Source organism: Rosa rugosa, chromosome 6 (assembly GCF_958449725.1).
Source record: "Rosa rugosa chromosome 6, drRosRugo1.1, whole genome shotgun sequence".
Taxonomy (NCBI): Eukaryota; Viridiplantae; Streptophyta; class Magnoliopsida; order Rosales; family Rosaceae; genus Rosa; species Rosa rugosa.
In genome coordinates, this window is record NC_084825.1 from 44,897,701 (window position 1) to 44,914,026 (window position 16,326).

The 16,326-nt window shown below is 37.3% G+C and overlaps 1 protein-coding gene across 1 annotated transcript; it reads left to right on the forward strand.

Annotated features, from left to right (window-relative positions):
* The first annotated feature begins 13,866 nt into the window (after positions 1 to 13,866).
* LOC133718315 (WAT1-related protein At2g39510) lies at positions 13,867 to 15,828 on the forward strand. The gene is made up of 7 exons (XM_062145127.1): positions 13,867 to 14,111; positions 14,249 to 14,311; positions 14,405 to 14,521; positions 14,617 to 14,854; positions 14,979 to 15,140; positions 15,258 to 15,409; positions 15,513 to 15,828. The coding sequence occupies exons 1-7, from the start codon at positions 13,912 to 13,914 to the stop codon at positions 15,631 to 15,633; spliced, it is 1,053 nt and encodes a 350-aa protein (XP_062001111.1). The 5' UTR covers positions 13,867 to 13,911; the 3' UTR covers positions 15,634 to 15,828.
* Positions 15,829 to 16,326: the final 498 nt, after the last annotated feature.

Genomic DNA, 16,326 nt, shown 5'->3' on the forward strand with positions numbered 1-16,326 from the left:
ATATCCCGCCTTCCCGACGGTGGTTCGTTACTCAGATCTCAACCAAACGCCGAACACTCGGGCATTACTCCCACCCTAAACCCAAACGCCGACACACCTCGACCAAAAGAGTGACGCCATGGTCGCACCCCTCGCCACAAGGTCCAGGTCAGAGCATCATCTATTAAAGGCAAGTTGTCGACACCCTGGAGGAGAGGAGGAGAGAAGAGAGACCACTGCAGCTACATCTACCACCACACTTCTCCACCAGAACCCAGACATCGCTCGTTCGGCAGTCTTTGCCAACAACCATGTAAATACCATATGGAATAAGAAATAGATGGTTTTAAGTAGTAAACAAGGTTTTGTGATTAACATACTCAAGAATGAAGAACACAAGAATTTGCTGACGCAGTGTAAACCTCACCTCTGAGGAAACTTCACTGCGTGACTTTTAACGTAGCCAACACGAGGAACAAATCCAATATGAATCAAATTGTTACAGATCACAAGTCGTGGTATTCAACACAACCACGTTACAAGCAACAATGCTAACTTGTATACAATTTGAATAACCTATACTGCAAACTCAAATCTCTCAAAGTCAGGTGAGCTTTACAACATCAATCTTTCTCTTTCACCTTGTATCAAGGACACACCGATCTCAAATACGATATAAGAGAAATAATGCAGTGATATGAATAAGTAAATATGAAGGAGAGTTTTTCCAGAAATCAATTTGTGAAGACTATGCAACACACAAAAACAAAACACCAAAAAACCCACAACCACAATGTAGTTTGAAAGACCTTTTATAGGGGAGCAAAACTCCCCCTAAATCAAATCTTTTCTTGTCACCAAAAACAGGATCAAAATGGGAAGGTTTTCAAACTGGTTTTGATAAACATTCAAAACATTCTAACTTTATGAAAAACCAATCTATGATTGATATGCATATCAAAAACGTTTAATGCATATGCAAATATTCAATCACTCTAATTGATATGCATATCAATTCAGAATCATGCAGACTGATATGGTATGAATACCATCTTTAACTCAAGATCACGTGAGATGATTCTCCTTGATCTTCTCCTCATGATTCTGCGATCTTTCTCTTTGTTTCCTTGAACCACCGGGAAGCCAGGAGCATTATTCTCACAATCCACTTCACCATATGTTTTCCTTATGACCATGGAAAATCATGTATTGGATGGTAATAGCCCAATTTACTTACAAGCGAGGCCAGTGGGCAGCGCCAGAAATGGGGCACCGCCGTACGAGGCAAGCCAACACCGGGTGAACCAGAGAAATCCTTTAGCGCATCTAGCGCCCTCTATGATTCACCAATCTAGATAATATGAATAAACAACAGTGTGATTCTAGGACATTCTATTTATTTGATCATAAGCAGATAAACCATACAAATTTTTTCCGTAGATATGAACAATAGAAATACGACGAAGAACAAGTTCCTAGCCTTTTTTTTTTTTTTTTGCAAGCAGGCCACGGAAACTGGCAAAGGGTGATTCACATCACATCACATCCTTAATCACCATAACATGCATGGGGTAGAATCAAATTAAACTTGAAGTCCTGAACGTGAGCGAAATTTGTAACTTATAGCCATGCCACCTTTAGATTAAAGAATAGGGACGACAGTATAGGTTCTCTTAAAAGAGATAAATAGTACGGCCTCGATTCTCCCTTCACAAGCTCATGATAGTGATATTCCTCAAGTATTTCCAAATTCTCTATTCATATATATTTGACCAATGTTATCATGAACGGCCAAAACATATGAAACTGTTTCATATAACCAAAAATTAAGAAGACCTAAAGATCTCGAGCACAAAAAGAATTTGCACTGTGGTACTAAAGCCCACTATATATCATTCATACTATTTCATGTTAGCACATGCAGTGAGTGCCAAATAAGCTAGATTGATCGGTATTCTGTCATAATTATACTAAAAGCAATTGAAGCATGGTCTTAAAAGGAAACCCTAATTGACTTGACAAGCAATCAACCTAATAATTCAAAGAAACAAAAACAAATCATCTACCTTTTCCACGATTTTAATTTCCTACTCATTCTCTTGACTACTTTTCACAATGTTCAACCATTCTCCGACCTTCAACTCCAAAGATCGGAACTGATCGAAGTTGCTCATTCGCTGTTGCATCATCATCACCTTCCTTTTTCTCCTCCACAACTTTCTTCTTTAAATTTTCCTTCAATACTTGTTTTACTTTCGCTCCTGCCACTTCCAGTTCTTGCTCATACTGCTCGACTTCACCTTCCACTGACGACAACATTCTGTCAACCAACTTCTGCAGTACGTTCCGGTCGACACGGATACAACAGATGCAATTCCATCAATTTGATCTTAAACAGTAAACTCTTCAATCCTCTGTTAAAACTCAGGAATAGCTCAGTAGTACTCTGCAGCTCCGACGCGGTAGCCATGATTCCAACTTGATTGGGATATTGCTCTTTTATCTTCTTGAGCTCTGTGCCTGCTAAGTCCATCAGTTCCGAGTAATTCTCCACATGATCACATAGATCATCTATAGCTATATGTGAAGACATGAATTGTCGATATTTTGCAGCGATCACTTGTTTGTCCTCTGAGTACATGAGTGTTATCAAAAACCAGAAACTAAGAAGATGACGAGGGACGCTACTCTTAAGCTGGTCAATTACTCGAGCCCTCATTGCTCTCAGACCCTCCAATTTGTGAGACTTGTCTAGCCAATCTATTAAACTGATCATTCGTCCAGTTTCTTCTTCGACGTCTTTCATCTCCTTCTTTCCAAATTTCACCATCAGCTCCAAAAGCTCGGAATATTTGCTATCATCACTGACTGTAGCAGCAGCAACTGGAGGAGGAGATTCATCATGATCATAATACCGATTATGATCATGCTTCATGTTGTTGTTGTTTCTCTCCATTAATTGTGGAAAGTCTCTCTAGCTAGCTAGGAAGAAATCAAAGATATCCCATTCACAGATTTCTTTGATTCAATTCTTATCTTGTTTTGTTCAAACTAATGACCAACTCGATCAGGACTCCAATCTCCTTAAGTCCTTAGTGTTGAAGGCTCTAAGAAAATATGAAAGTGTCTAAATTGTATGGGTTGGAAAGTTTTGGTAGCAGGTCTCATACTTTTATAGATAAGCTATCCTTATCCTATATTACCTAGGAGTTAAATGAAAGAATTTATTGGACCTTATCACATATTTACTTCCGACAACAACTAGAGGATTAAGAGAAGCAATTGGTACTGCATAGGACTCTAATTCTTGTAAAGATATCTTAGATGTTTCTGATAAGATATTAGATGGAAAACCGGCCGTTTGCTTATCTGATATATTAGATAAGTATAGATATGTATGCAAAAGAAGGAGCAACCTAGTGAAACACAATCACTCTTATGGGAAGAGGACTGTGTTTTCTGCTCCTATGTAAAAGGCATAGTCCCTGCACTCTCTCGACACCGAGTTACAAGAGTCTTGCCCCATAGAGACAACCAAGATCCTGAGAGCACTAATTGTTCCTTCAAGAGTTCAAATGACTTCAGGTCATTATCATATTAAACTCCAAACACCAGTTCATGTATCAAGCTATGTTATAATCAGTGTTTATGTACATTTGTGAGTGATTGCATATATGTGCTATATGTATGATTGCAGTTTTCATTAAAATGTAATACGAATTCTATTCGATCAGATCAAGAGTCGGCCACAGGAAAACCCACTTTTTAAAATCCAGCAGGGTCCTTTCGTCCACGAAGCAAAAAACCAATAGAGAAAACAAGTGCGTAATTTCACATGGTCCCGTTTAGGTCGTCAGTTGTGCTCAGCTATTATTGAATTTAGATTCAATGGGGAAAAACAATAAGGCAGTTGGCCGGAATGCTCATTATTTTCCACCCTTAAATTTTAAATTCAATGGCAATTGTGTACAACTGTTTACCAATTAATTGACCATCTCTCCATCACAGTCCCGCTCAGGTGGAATTCATCGACCAAAAAAAAAAAAAATAGTTTAGTAAAATTCACATGTGTTTTTTTGTTCTTTCTTTTTGGAAATTGCTTTTACATTTTATGCTTTACTAGCTAAGTACAAATTTAACTTGACTTGATTGATTTTTTTTTCCCTAAGTTTGTGCTCGGCTTGTCTCATATGGGTCGAGCTTGAATTTCATGCTGTGTTAAAAAATGTTAAAATTAAGAAAAATTCGAATGAAATGACTCGAAAAAACAACAACACTATGCCGCTTCGGTCGCTGCTCTCTGTTTCACAACTGCTCCAAGCCATCGTGCCTGCTGTCCTTTTGTTGTGGTGATCTGGAGGCGGCCTTGCTCCCCAGGTTATAATTACTAGCAAGGTGCCCGCGTTTTTCGCGGATGACATTGTAATGGAAAATGGGGCTTGGTCAGGAGAGAGATATCAGGTCCGTGCATGGAATTCGGCATAACCATAAATACTTCACTTTTACCAATTTGAGTTGCTCGTAGTCATGTGGGTGAAAGTGAAATTCCACAGGCTTTTTTCAACTCATTTATGTAACAAACTAGTGTACTTATTGGTGACTATTGTGTAGGGCTGTCAATGGGTCGTGTCGGGTTGGGTTCGTGTCGGGTCAAGGTATTTGTCGTGTAGCAAGATACAAACCCAAACCCAACCCATTTAATAATCGTGTCAAAAATTTAAACCCAAACCCAACCTATTTATTAAACGGGTTACCCGTTTCCAACCCGCTTAACTCATTTAATAAATAGGTCATGTCGTGTTGGACAAAATGACTTATTTAAGGGTTAACAATGCGACCCATTTAACTAAAACAATACATAAATTGATTAAATTTACTAAAAACTCCACAAGAAGAAGAATATATATAATTCATAAATAATTAAATCCAATAATTATGAAGCAAAATATTTCAAATTGTTTAATCCTATGATCAAATACTCCCAACGTCTAAAATTTCAAGAAGAAGTATAGCTAATCGGGTTATACGGGTTCACTTCGTGTTGGCGGGTTAACCCGTGGCTGACCCATTTATTAAATGGGTCATGACGGGTTGACCCACGACCAACCTACTTTTTAATCGTGCGGGTTCAACCTGCTTTATTTCGTGCGGGTTTCGAGTCGTGTTATCGGGTCGTGTCGGAATTGACAGCCCTACTATTGTGTCATGCTAGATCGATTTCATGGTTCCTCATCATCTGGCATCTATACTAGATTGTCTGATGGGTTCATGTTAATCTTACAGGAAAGGTGGTGCAACCTACTTCCCTTAAGAGCAATGATATGAACAGAGATCACCACTAAAATCACTGCACCTGATGCTAGTAATCTAAGCCAGGTGCCTCTTCTGGGCAATAATTGCGCAGATGGTCCTGTTGTTGATCCCTTCTGGCTACTCTTCAAGTTTGCATGTATGAGTTATGAGGAAAATGCATTACTATCATTGGCAACAGAAGGACTATAGCACTGATATATCTCATCTGCATAACAATTCTGAGATTGCTGGCATAAGTAATTCCTTGTGAATTTGGACTTCACCAACATATCTTGATGGTTCATATGAATGCACCATCCAAACAAATATAAGCTGCACTAGCAGGTAGCATACACGAGCAAGTGCAGAAGGATTAACCTGTATACTATAACTACCAGCTTTGCCTCGGAGGAGAAAGTACTCGATTATAGAAAACAAGGAGCACAATGAATCATACATAGAGTGATAGAGGTAAATCTGTATGAACAAAAGTATGTAGAAGACATGGCCTGCGGTGTCAGCACTCATTTCACTCAAAGACTTCTGAACCAGTATCATCATCAAGAATTCAAGATCGAGCATTTACTATTCCTCTGACTACACATTTGCAGCAAGAAGCACTGGCGGATCTAAGTAGTAGCTTGGGCGGGCTGGAACCCGTCCGAGATTTTCAGGCTTTAAAAAAAAATTAGGTGTATACTTTAATTGATGTTTAATTGATGTGGGTTTAAATGTTTAATTGATGTGGGTAAGTGGGTTTAATTGATTTCAAAACTTATTAAGGTCGATCAGTGGGTCTTCTTTCTGTTGTTCAATTGTTGTGGGTTTAATTGATTTCAATACTGATCATTTTATCAATTGTTGTGCTATCTCAGTATCTCGGCCAGGAGCTTGGCCTCATTCGAATGCCGAGTAATCAGTTCAAGTTTATAGAGTTAACTTTGCAGATTGGGCTTGAGTTTATTTGCTAGCTATTTCGTCCTATCCATGCATGGCTTTATATTCAGAACAAACTTTTGGGTTGAAATTTTTTTTATGATGTATATTTTTTGTTTATATGTATGTTTGTTCAACGAAGCCCATACGAACTCTCAAATTATCGAAGTCAAACTCCTCTCTGGCGCTCCCATTCTCTCTGTCCATCACAAATTCTCATTCTTCTTGTTCTTCGATCTTCTTCACAAAAATGCCTAAATTACGGACTACATTCGATCTTTGAACACTTGAACTCTCATATTCTCATCTCCCCACTCTTGCATTCGCGCACCTGTGCATAATTGTACTAAAAAAAATATGTAGGCCTCCCTATTTTTGAATCCTAGATCCGCCACTGGCAAGAAGTACCTTATTTATCTTAAAGCTAGTTTAATTATCAGTACTACTGCATTGATGCATGTACAAGTTTCCATGATTCAGTAAATACAACCTGAAGAACATTGAGTAAATACCATGTACAAAAGCTCATATTCAGTAAATACATATGCCGCAACACCATAAGGGAACCACCTGAAGATTGCATTATGCAATATTTCCTTGTTCCTCAGTGTTGTGGATCTGATATGCAATGCCGGTGTGATGAAGTGGATAGCACTGATATGATGACCTTAATTCTTAAGCCTCAAAGAGTATCAAAGAATCTTGATTCATTTAGTTTAACAAGCAATGTCCATCAAATAGTCATTAAGCAATAAATATAACAAAAATGTAGCTCATAAGTTTCTTACTCTTACTTATCGATCGATCCAGAAATCACTAGAACAAGCAACTAACATGACTAAAACTTAATTAACAGTAACAACGGAAAAATTATACCCCAAGTAGCAGAGCATAGTAAAAAACTAGCAGAACATAGTGATCCACCGACTAGAGCAGCGTCAACCATGCCATTCCAAATCAATATATTCATCCATCGTCTGAATTAATTCCACACTCTATATTGTCAGCTCCTGAAAAGCATCCATTGCAGAATCCCCAGTCCTAAAAGAAGTGGTGAATTTTTCTTTCATTTCATTCACCTTGGTTTCCATCTCATTCAGCTCTGCCTCCATCTGGATGAGTTTTTTTTTTTTTTTTTTTTTTTTCCAGCGATGGTAATCTGCTTCTCATCAATACCGGTTCTTCGGGCAGCATGGGAAAGCTCAGGATAGACTCCATATCTGCAATCAGAAGTCCAAATTGACGAAGAAGTTGATCAATTTTGTCTTCGGATTCATACCAGTTACTACTATTCGTCTATTCTCATTCTTTATATCCCTCTTGTTCAAATCTTGGTCTGCCTTTTGCAGTACAGCAATGATCCCCTTATATATAGACCACACATCATCACCGAATATCTCGACTGGTTCAGCCTGTGTTGCACTAATTCAAAAACTCGAAACTTGTCTCTGATTACCGTCTTTGACATCTTCGCCATAAACATAACAGGAACAAGCTAGACTCAGGGAGATCCTCTTCCCAAGACTAACAACCATTGCCTGCAGTGCTTTCACACCCTCCTTCGATTCGGTATCCATGGATTCAAAACTGCATCAAACTCATCTCTCGCCCAGTCATCAAACCCTGCAGCCTTTTTTCCAACCTTTCGATTTCTAATTTACGATCACCTGCGGGTGCTTCACTTTTGGTGCCACTTTGATCCAACCCATTATTCAATCCGGAAACAGTAGCCCACCCATGTTTTTTTTTTTTTTAAGGCTTGGATAGGTGAGGAAGAGATCCTTCCTATCCTCTTAAATTAAGAAAAGGAAAACAGAGTACAAAGGAGGGGGACCAAAACCAAAACAGAGTAGCCCACCCATGTTATTCCGAGATGCTTTGTGGGTTTCCAGCAGCCGGTCAAGTTGAGACACCAAAGTATCACGATCGGTGCCCTCTTCATGAAATGTGGCCTCAAGCGTGTCCATGTTCCGCTCCAAGATTCCGGAGTACATGTAATGGTCTGAAACCCGGTCGCAAATTTCAGGATTATCGAGCTTAAACATTCTTCTTGATTGTCTGTAAACCCCAAGAAAGAAAAATTAGTACAATTGTTCACCGAAAAACATACTTCGTTTTGAGAAAGAGAAACAAAAGTTGAGTGCTTAAAAACCTGAATCGCCTAGAGACACAGAAACATATCCAGTTCGATTAAAACCAATTTCCTACTAATGTAGCATGCAATGCAAACCAGTTCAGTTTGAGATTTGTTGTTCGTTGCTCATAATGCCCCGCTATCAAAGAAGGAAGAAAACAGGGCATGCCCTTTAGCAGCGCAGAAAATTTATGTGTCATTTTACGGTTAATAAAAATCTGATTAGTAAAGGCCCACGGGAGATCGGTGACATGAGGTTTATTGTATAACCACATACTAATGTAGACACATTCTTGATGCATGTTTGATAACCATACTTAGCAATTCATTAAACTCTCATGATGGATACATGAAAAATAAAAATACAAACTCTGAATTTCTTTGAAAGTCTATTGCATGATAGGATACAATGAGTCCATATACAACAACAAAACTTCATCATTTGAAAATACTTTAGAAATTACTTATATAAGATAATAGAAAAAACTAAAATTATTCGTTCGTTAATCTACTCTTTGATCATTGTGTAAAAAAAAATATAGTGTAAAAAAAAAAAAAATCAGCTAGCCGTTATCTTTTAACAGTCATGAAATCCTAGCCACCCAAAGCCTAGACAATTGTTGATGATAATTATACACCATTGATTAGCTAATTACCAACCAATTTCATTACGTCATCCATATATTCATCAGCCACATTCCCATAAACTTGTGTTTTTCTCTCCATGTAGTGGTCCTAGCAATTTGGACCTGGGCTACCTAGAGGACTACATTTGACCATTTTCCAAGCCCTTTGGCCCTTTTATTGGCCCTTTAGCCCTCTTGTGGGCCCTCGTGCTCTTTAAGCGAAAGGATCGGTATTGTGATCATAATTCATGCTGTTGCTGTTGCTGTTGTCTCTCCCCATTGTGGAAAGTGTTTCGAGCTAGGAAGAAATCAAATATATATGTTGATTAATTTTGGAGTCGATTCAGAATTCGAATTCTACAAATAATGTTTTAAGGACCTTCTTTGATATTATCTTGTTTTGTTCACCCTAATTAAGAACCAACTTAGGATTCCAATCTCCAGTAGTGTTGAATGCTCTGAGAAAATATGAAACTGTCTAAATCGTATGAGCTGTACCTAGGAGTAAAATGTAATACAAATCCTATTCAGCGGTTCAGCTCAAGAGTCGGCCACAGGAAAGCCTACTTAAAATTCAAACAGGGTCCTTTTTTTTTTTTTTTTTTTTTTGAGAAAATAGAACATACCAATAGTATGCCCCAATTCATTGATTAAAAATAGTACAGAAGACTACTCCAATAAAACATTTCTGCTCAGAGCAGTCTATGCTACATAAAAATACCTCGCCTTGCAGGCAATCTATTCTACCTAACTTAACAGCACGCAATTGTGGTACGCTAAAACTAAGTACTTCCACAAGACTCCTAGAGCTATTCTTACAGGCATAGACAATTGATACTAGGAAAACCTATTAAGCAACTATTAGTTCCTTACCCTTGGACAGGTTGGAACCATTGTCGTAAATTCTGGCTAGCCATTTACCAACTTCTCCTCTTTTCTTGGAGTCTTTAGATGGATTGATATGGGCCCAGCAATCCAAACAAGGTCTTTAATTTGTGGCCAAATGAAAAACCAAAAGACTGAAAGAGAAAAAATAAGTGCATAAATTCCACATATCTAGCTAGTTAAGTGGTATCCATTTCTTCTGCTCTTATTTTTTTTTTCTTTTGGAAATTGAATTTACATCTTATGCTTTATTAAGCGCAAATTTGGCTCGGCTTGATTGATATTTTTTTCTAGATATATGCTCTTCTTGCATTATCTTGATTGTGTTGTGGTCGAGCTTGAATTTGATGTTGTCTTTAACTTAAAATGTTAAAATTAAGAAAAGTTCAAATAAAATGATCATAGAAAACAACAACAACACTGTGCGGTTTCGGTGGCTGCTCTCTCTTTCACAACAGCTCCAAGCCATCGTGCCTGCCGTCCCTTTGGTGTGGTGATCTGGATTCTGGAGGCGGCCTCGCTCCCCAGGTTACAATCATATTAATTAGTAAAACACAATCATATATAAGCCTTCATTAGAAACTCTTCATTAGTAAATTAAGTATCTATTTGGCCGTGTCAATATTGTACGCCATGCGTTTTATATGTTGATAACCCTCTAATTTTGAAGGTTATAATAATGGCAAGCACGACTCAGAAAAACTGTATCGATAAGACATAGTGCAATACTTGCATTCTTAACCGGCAACCACTAGCTAGTGGAGTTGACAAAGAATTTGCGTATCAAATTAAATTAAAGGGAAAATTACACAAATGGTCACTCAACTATGACTCATTCGACACTTTGGTCACTGAACTTTCAAATATATCATTTTGGTCACTCAACTATTACATTGTCAATCACTTTAGTCACTTTGTTAATTTTTTTCATTAAAAAAAAATTATTTGCGTCAATATTAATAATATTTTCATCCAACCAATTGTGAAAAATTGAGAAATATATATTAGAATGATTGGAAGAAGTGATTAAAGTGAGAAAAAAATACTCCTTGGGTGACTAAAGTGATTGACAGTGTAATAGTTGAGTGACCAAAGTGATATATTTGAAACTTCAGTAACCAAAGTGTCGAATGAGTCATAGTTTGGTACTTCTTTTTCTTCTTTTGACTCTCTGTTGGACTTTTGGGTGAGCTATTGTCGAAAGCCTTTCTCGTCTCAGCTCTTTAATTTGTGGCTAGCGGCTGGCATGTTTACTTTTATGGCAATATGGAAGGCTCGGAATAGGCTAAGGTTTGATAATCGTCCCCCTATCTTTTCTAATATGTGTTGTTCTATTCTGGCATGTATTCGTCAAATTAGTTTGTTTTCTCCTGGTCACAATAAGGGTGTTCTGGATGCCCAATTATTGTCTTCTCTTGGAGTTGCTCCTAAACCGATAAGGCTCCCAAAGTTCACCATGTTTTTTGGAAATGGCCAATTTTTCCTTGGGTCAAAGTAAACACTGATGGCTTGGCGAAAGGCAATCCAGGCCCGACAGCTTGTGGGGGTGTGTTTCGAGATGCCTCAGGTGGTTTTTTAGGGAGTTTTTGTCAATCCCTTGGCTGGAATTCTTCCTTCTATTCTGAACTTTATGCTGTTATCTTGGCTATTGAAATTGCCTTTGCTAGATGGTGGTTCCATTTATGGTTGGAAAGTGATTCTATTAGTGTGGTAGCTTGCTTCTCTTCTAGGTCCTTTTCTCCTCCATGGAATTTAAGAGTTCGTTGGGGCAATTGTCTCTCTAAAGTACACCAGATGAATTTTCGATGTAGTCATATTTTTAGAGAAGGTAATGCTGTAGCTGACAAGATGGCAAATATGGGAATCTCAAATGCAACGTTTACTTGGTATGATAATCCTCCTAGTGAGCTCCACAGGCTTCTACAAGCTGATTATTTGGGTTTTCCAAATTATCGTTTTTCATAGTGAAAGGGTTGATTTGTTTTTATGGATGGAAAAAACAGAAAAGATAAGCAGTGTCTCTTTCTTTTGTCTTTTAGTACGTATTATGTTTGTTTTGGAAGTGGTCTTGGCCTAGTCCCTCGCTTCTCAATGGTTTTTTTGTATCTTCTGCACTTTGTAATTTTGTATTCTCTCTCGGCAAGGTTTGGTCTAGCCCCCCTTGCTATGTTTCTTTTTTTACTTGATTTTTAATAAATTCGGGTAAGAGCACTGAGTTAGCTCTTACACCGCTTCCTGAAAAAAAAAAAAAAAAGTCATAGTTGAGTGATCATTTGTGGAATTCTCTCTAAATTAAATTAGATGCACACTACGTACACTAGTTCACTACCCTTAAATATTTCTCTCCATCTTTTTGGGAAGAAGGCTAAGATTCCATAGCAAGAATCGCATATACATTATATAGGGCAAAAGCAACCTTTAAGGGTTTCCTAATCCGACAAAGATGAATGTACTTCCAGGTGTTTTCCAAAAATCACAATTAGCCAGATTCGTAAACTGTGAGCTATCAAAACCATGAAAGGTTTGCTTCAGAAACTAGATTAGTTTCTCAATTAGGAATTAATTAAAATTTAAAAGTAAGCTAATCAAAATTAGAGCAAGATCTAATATGCAGCATGACATGGATTAGCTAATTTTATAAAGCACGATAATCGAAACGCACTCGAGAATTTCCAATATAACTTACCTGTGTGCAATGAGACATTGGTTCATGTACCATTACAATGGTTCCTAATAACTGACAATTAGTTCGGTAGCCTACATACTGAATTATATATTGATCCAAACGAACACGAAAAATTCGAACGTGGAAGGCTGAGATGGACGGCATTTTTAGATAATTAATTAGCATAAACATAAGAAAAAATAGTTCCCTTTCAAAAAAAAAAATTTGTTAATTAATTACCCTTCTCTACTTTAATCTAGAGCCACTAATTCTTTGGACAAGGTCTAACTGTTTGCAATCAGTGGAATTTCTCCTTTTTAAATAATTGAACTCAAAATCCCATTATCTCAGTTAAAAAGGAGAAATTCCACTGATTGCAAACAGTTAGACCTTGTCCAAAGAATTAGTGGCTCTAGATTAAAGTAGAGAAGGGTAATTAATTAACAATTTTTTTTTTTGAAAGGGCAATTATGGAGGATATAGCCAGTAGATGGAAAAAGGAATCCCATGACCATATTAACAGATGGTATCAAATATGCTCTGATTCTAAGCAGGCCGGGTACATACATCATCCACACTACATGTTCTAGGTAGACTCGTGTATCACAGGGTAACCAAAGCAGCAATTCATCGCCTCAAATTTTATGTGAATGTATATACATAATCAGAATTAAAGGACTACTACTAAAAGCAAATATAAGATTTTGCAATCTATACATGTGTATTCAAAAATCTCCTTTGTTTCTAAATGAAAGTAATTGTTTCCCTTGGGTTACTTATCTTTCCCAAAATGTACAAAATGGACCATGGAAAGGATGATCCATGTAGTTTTATTCAATGATTACTTAGCTCCGTAATGTGCATAACAAAATTGTGCATGAACAAAACAGAAGTTGTCAAAGTAAAATACGAAAAATACAAAAAACAAAAGTTTTCCTTCTCCTTTAATTTACTGAAACTCTTTTTTTCTTCATATATGTATACACACACACACACATGATGTAATGGAATTCAAGCTACCATTTGGAAAGTTGACATATTGGCTCTGTGCAGTGACTTTACTCCTAGTCAGATGTGAATCATATTAGCTCATAATAGTTGATATTGATCCGGAAAAATACTTTCGGTTTTGATGCTTCATTTGGTGCAATGGGTTCTTTCTTTGTGGATTGGAATTTCAGCTGGCTCTTCACTTACTTAGTGGCTAGTGGAGTCCCTAGAATATCCAAGATTGCTACTTACTTTACAAGCTCACTATGCCTATAAGTAGTGCGCACAGGTCCTCATTCATTTTTCACATCATCAGTAGCTAGATATCTTTTTCACAATATCCAGATATATCTAAACAGTGAAACTAAGCAAGTGTTATAGAGTAATTAGAACAATAGTTAAGTATGCCTAAGGAGTCAGTTTCTCGGATGCTCACTCAAGCAAAGCCATTTGTGGCTGTGATTCTGATGCAATTTGGGTTAGCAGGAATGTCCATAATTACAAAGTTTGCTCTAAACCAAGGGATGAGCCAACATGTATTAGTTGTCTATAGGCATGCTGTTGCCTTTGTTTTTATAACTCCTTTTGCCCTTTTCTTTGATAGGTATATATATATAATCATTATTTCTTCTCTCCCTCCTTAATTTCTCTTTCTATATGTCTTATAATTTTTTACTTCGCATTTGACCTGTTGAGATGATAAGAAGGAAACACTAATCCAATGAGACAATGATCATGCAGGAAAATAAGGCCAAAGATGAGCCTTTCAGTCTTTGTCAAGATTGTGTTACTCGGCCTATTAGAGTAAGCTTCTGTTTATATTGCTATTTCCTTTTTTTTTTTTTTTTTTTGAATCTAATTAAGTACTAATCAAGTTGTCTTTCTGGTTACTATCAGGCCTGTAATCGACGGGAACTTGTTCTATACTGGGATGAAGCTGACAACAGCAACATTTACAACTGCCATGTGCAATGTTCTTCCTGCCTTTGCATTCATAATGGCTTGGATTTTCAGGTATTGATCTCTATTCATTCATTTATTCTTACTATATATTCTACAAATGTGTGGAATTAGTGACTCAATTCGAGTACTGGTTTACTTTTTTGTAGGCTTGAGATGGTTGATATTAGAAGACTTCACAGCCAGGCAAAGATATTGGGGACCATAGTGACTGTGGGAGGAGCTATGCTTATGACTCTAGTCAATGGACCCATGTTGACTCTTCCATGGACAAGAAGCAGTAGCCATCATCAATCTACAAGTTCCACAGATAGCCAAGATCCCATAAAGGGTGCTCTCATGATTACAACTGGATGTTTCTGCTGGGCTAGTTTCTTCATTCTTCAAGTACTTAATTAACACCCCGGCCCAATCTTTTTTTTATGTGTACTTATATATGTCCTTCCTCTATATATCTTTTAGAGACTTAATGATCTTGTAATGATTTAAGCACTAATCGATGTTTTTGTAGGCAATTACTCTAAAAGTATACCCTGCTGAGCTCTCCCTAACAGCTTGGATATGTTTGATGGGTGCGTTGGAAGGTACCGTGGCAGCTCTAGCTTTTGAGTGGCATAACCCTGCAGCTTGGGCCATACACTTGGATTCTAAGTTGTTAGCTGCTGTTTACGGTGTAAGAAGTTCTTAATTTCTAAGCAAGTTTTCTGGTTATGAGTTGCAGTATTTAAGGGCTATATATGTATATCACATGCAAGTGTATTTAAGGACTGGATTTTTTTTGGTATTGCAGGGAGTAATATGTTCTGGAGTGACTTATTATATTCAGGGGATGGTAATGAAGGAAAGAGGACCTGTTTTTGTGACTGCATTTAATCCCCTAAGCATGGTCATTGTAGCCATTTTGAGCTCCATCGCCTTGTCCGAAATACTGTACTTGGGAAGGTTTGCATCTCTCTTTAAATCTTACTAATTGCAGTATTTGGAATATCTTTGAGTTATTAGTTCAAAGGAGTAACAGAGATATTGCTTTTGATTTTGTACGCAGGGTAATGGGAGCAATGGTTATAGTAATTGGCCTGTATATGGTCCTCTGGGGTAAAAGTAAGGATCCTCTTCCACAACCAGATTCAGAAGCAACTGAAGATAAAGTAGCCACAACAGTTTAACAAAAACTCATTGAATGAGAGGATGTATACTGAGTTACTGAATTGCGATTAAAACTTTGTGGCCATTGCTGTTAGTATAACTTGTGGAAGCATTTGAATTTTCACTATGTAAGGTTCTATGCAACCTATATTAGATAAGTTGAGTTGTTGTATTTTGAGAAGCGCGCAATAACAATTTCTACCTATTAAGTATTACATCGATCTGATCATTACAACAAAGCAGAGAAAGGAAATTGTTATTGCAAATTTGAGTGGTAGATAACTTGATACAATTGGATTTCCCATTTTAACAAAAGGCTCTAGATTCTTTTTAAGTTAGACATTAATCAAGACACTGGTGGAAAAAGAGCGGTCTTGAGTGAAAAATTGTGGTTTTTGAATGTATACAGATGATCTACAATGGATACAGATAGTCTATTAGCAACTATCTTGTAAGCGAAACAGGGCGAGCAAGAAAGCCTAATGCTCGGACTAGTGATCATAGTCATCATACACAGAGCGGTCACATTACTAACGATCTAATATTTATGTCATGTTAAGGACTTTTAATTTATAGGACGTTTACTTCAGTCTCTTTAGTTCTTTGTAGAGTACGTAATGGTCTTTTGCTAGTCACTCTAGCATGTTATGTTGCCGGATTATGAATTAGGATTGCACATTCATATTCTCGGGCATTTTCTACTTAAAACCTGC

What these genes read in the sequence shown, in the direction of transcription:
- LOC133718315 (XM_062145127.1), top strand. Translation starts at nt 13,912, where the DNA reads ATGCCTAAGGAGTCAGTTTCTCGGATGCTCACTCAAGCAAAGCCATTT. An exon ending in TTTGCCCTTTTCTTTGATAG is followed by an intron (nt 14,112 to 14,248) that starts GTATATATATAT and finishes ATGATCATGCAG; the next exon opens with GAAAATAAGGCCAAAGATGA. An exon ending in GTGTTACTCGGCCTATTAGA is followed by an intron (nt 14,312 to 14,404) that starts GTAAGCTTCTGT and finishes GGTTACTATCAG; the next exon opens with GCCTGTAATCGACGGGAACT.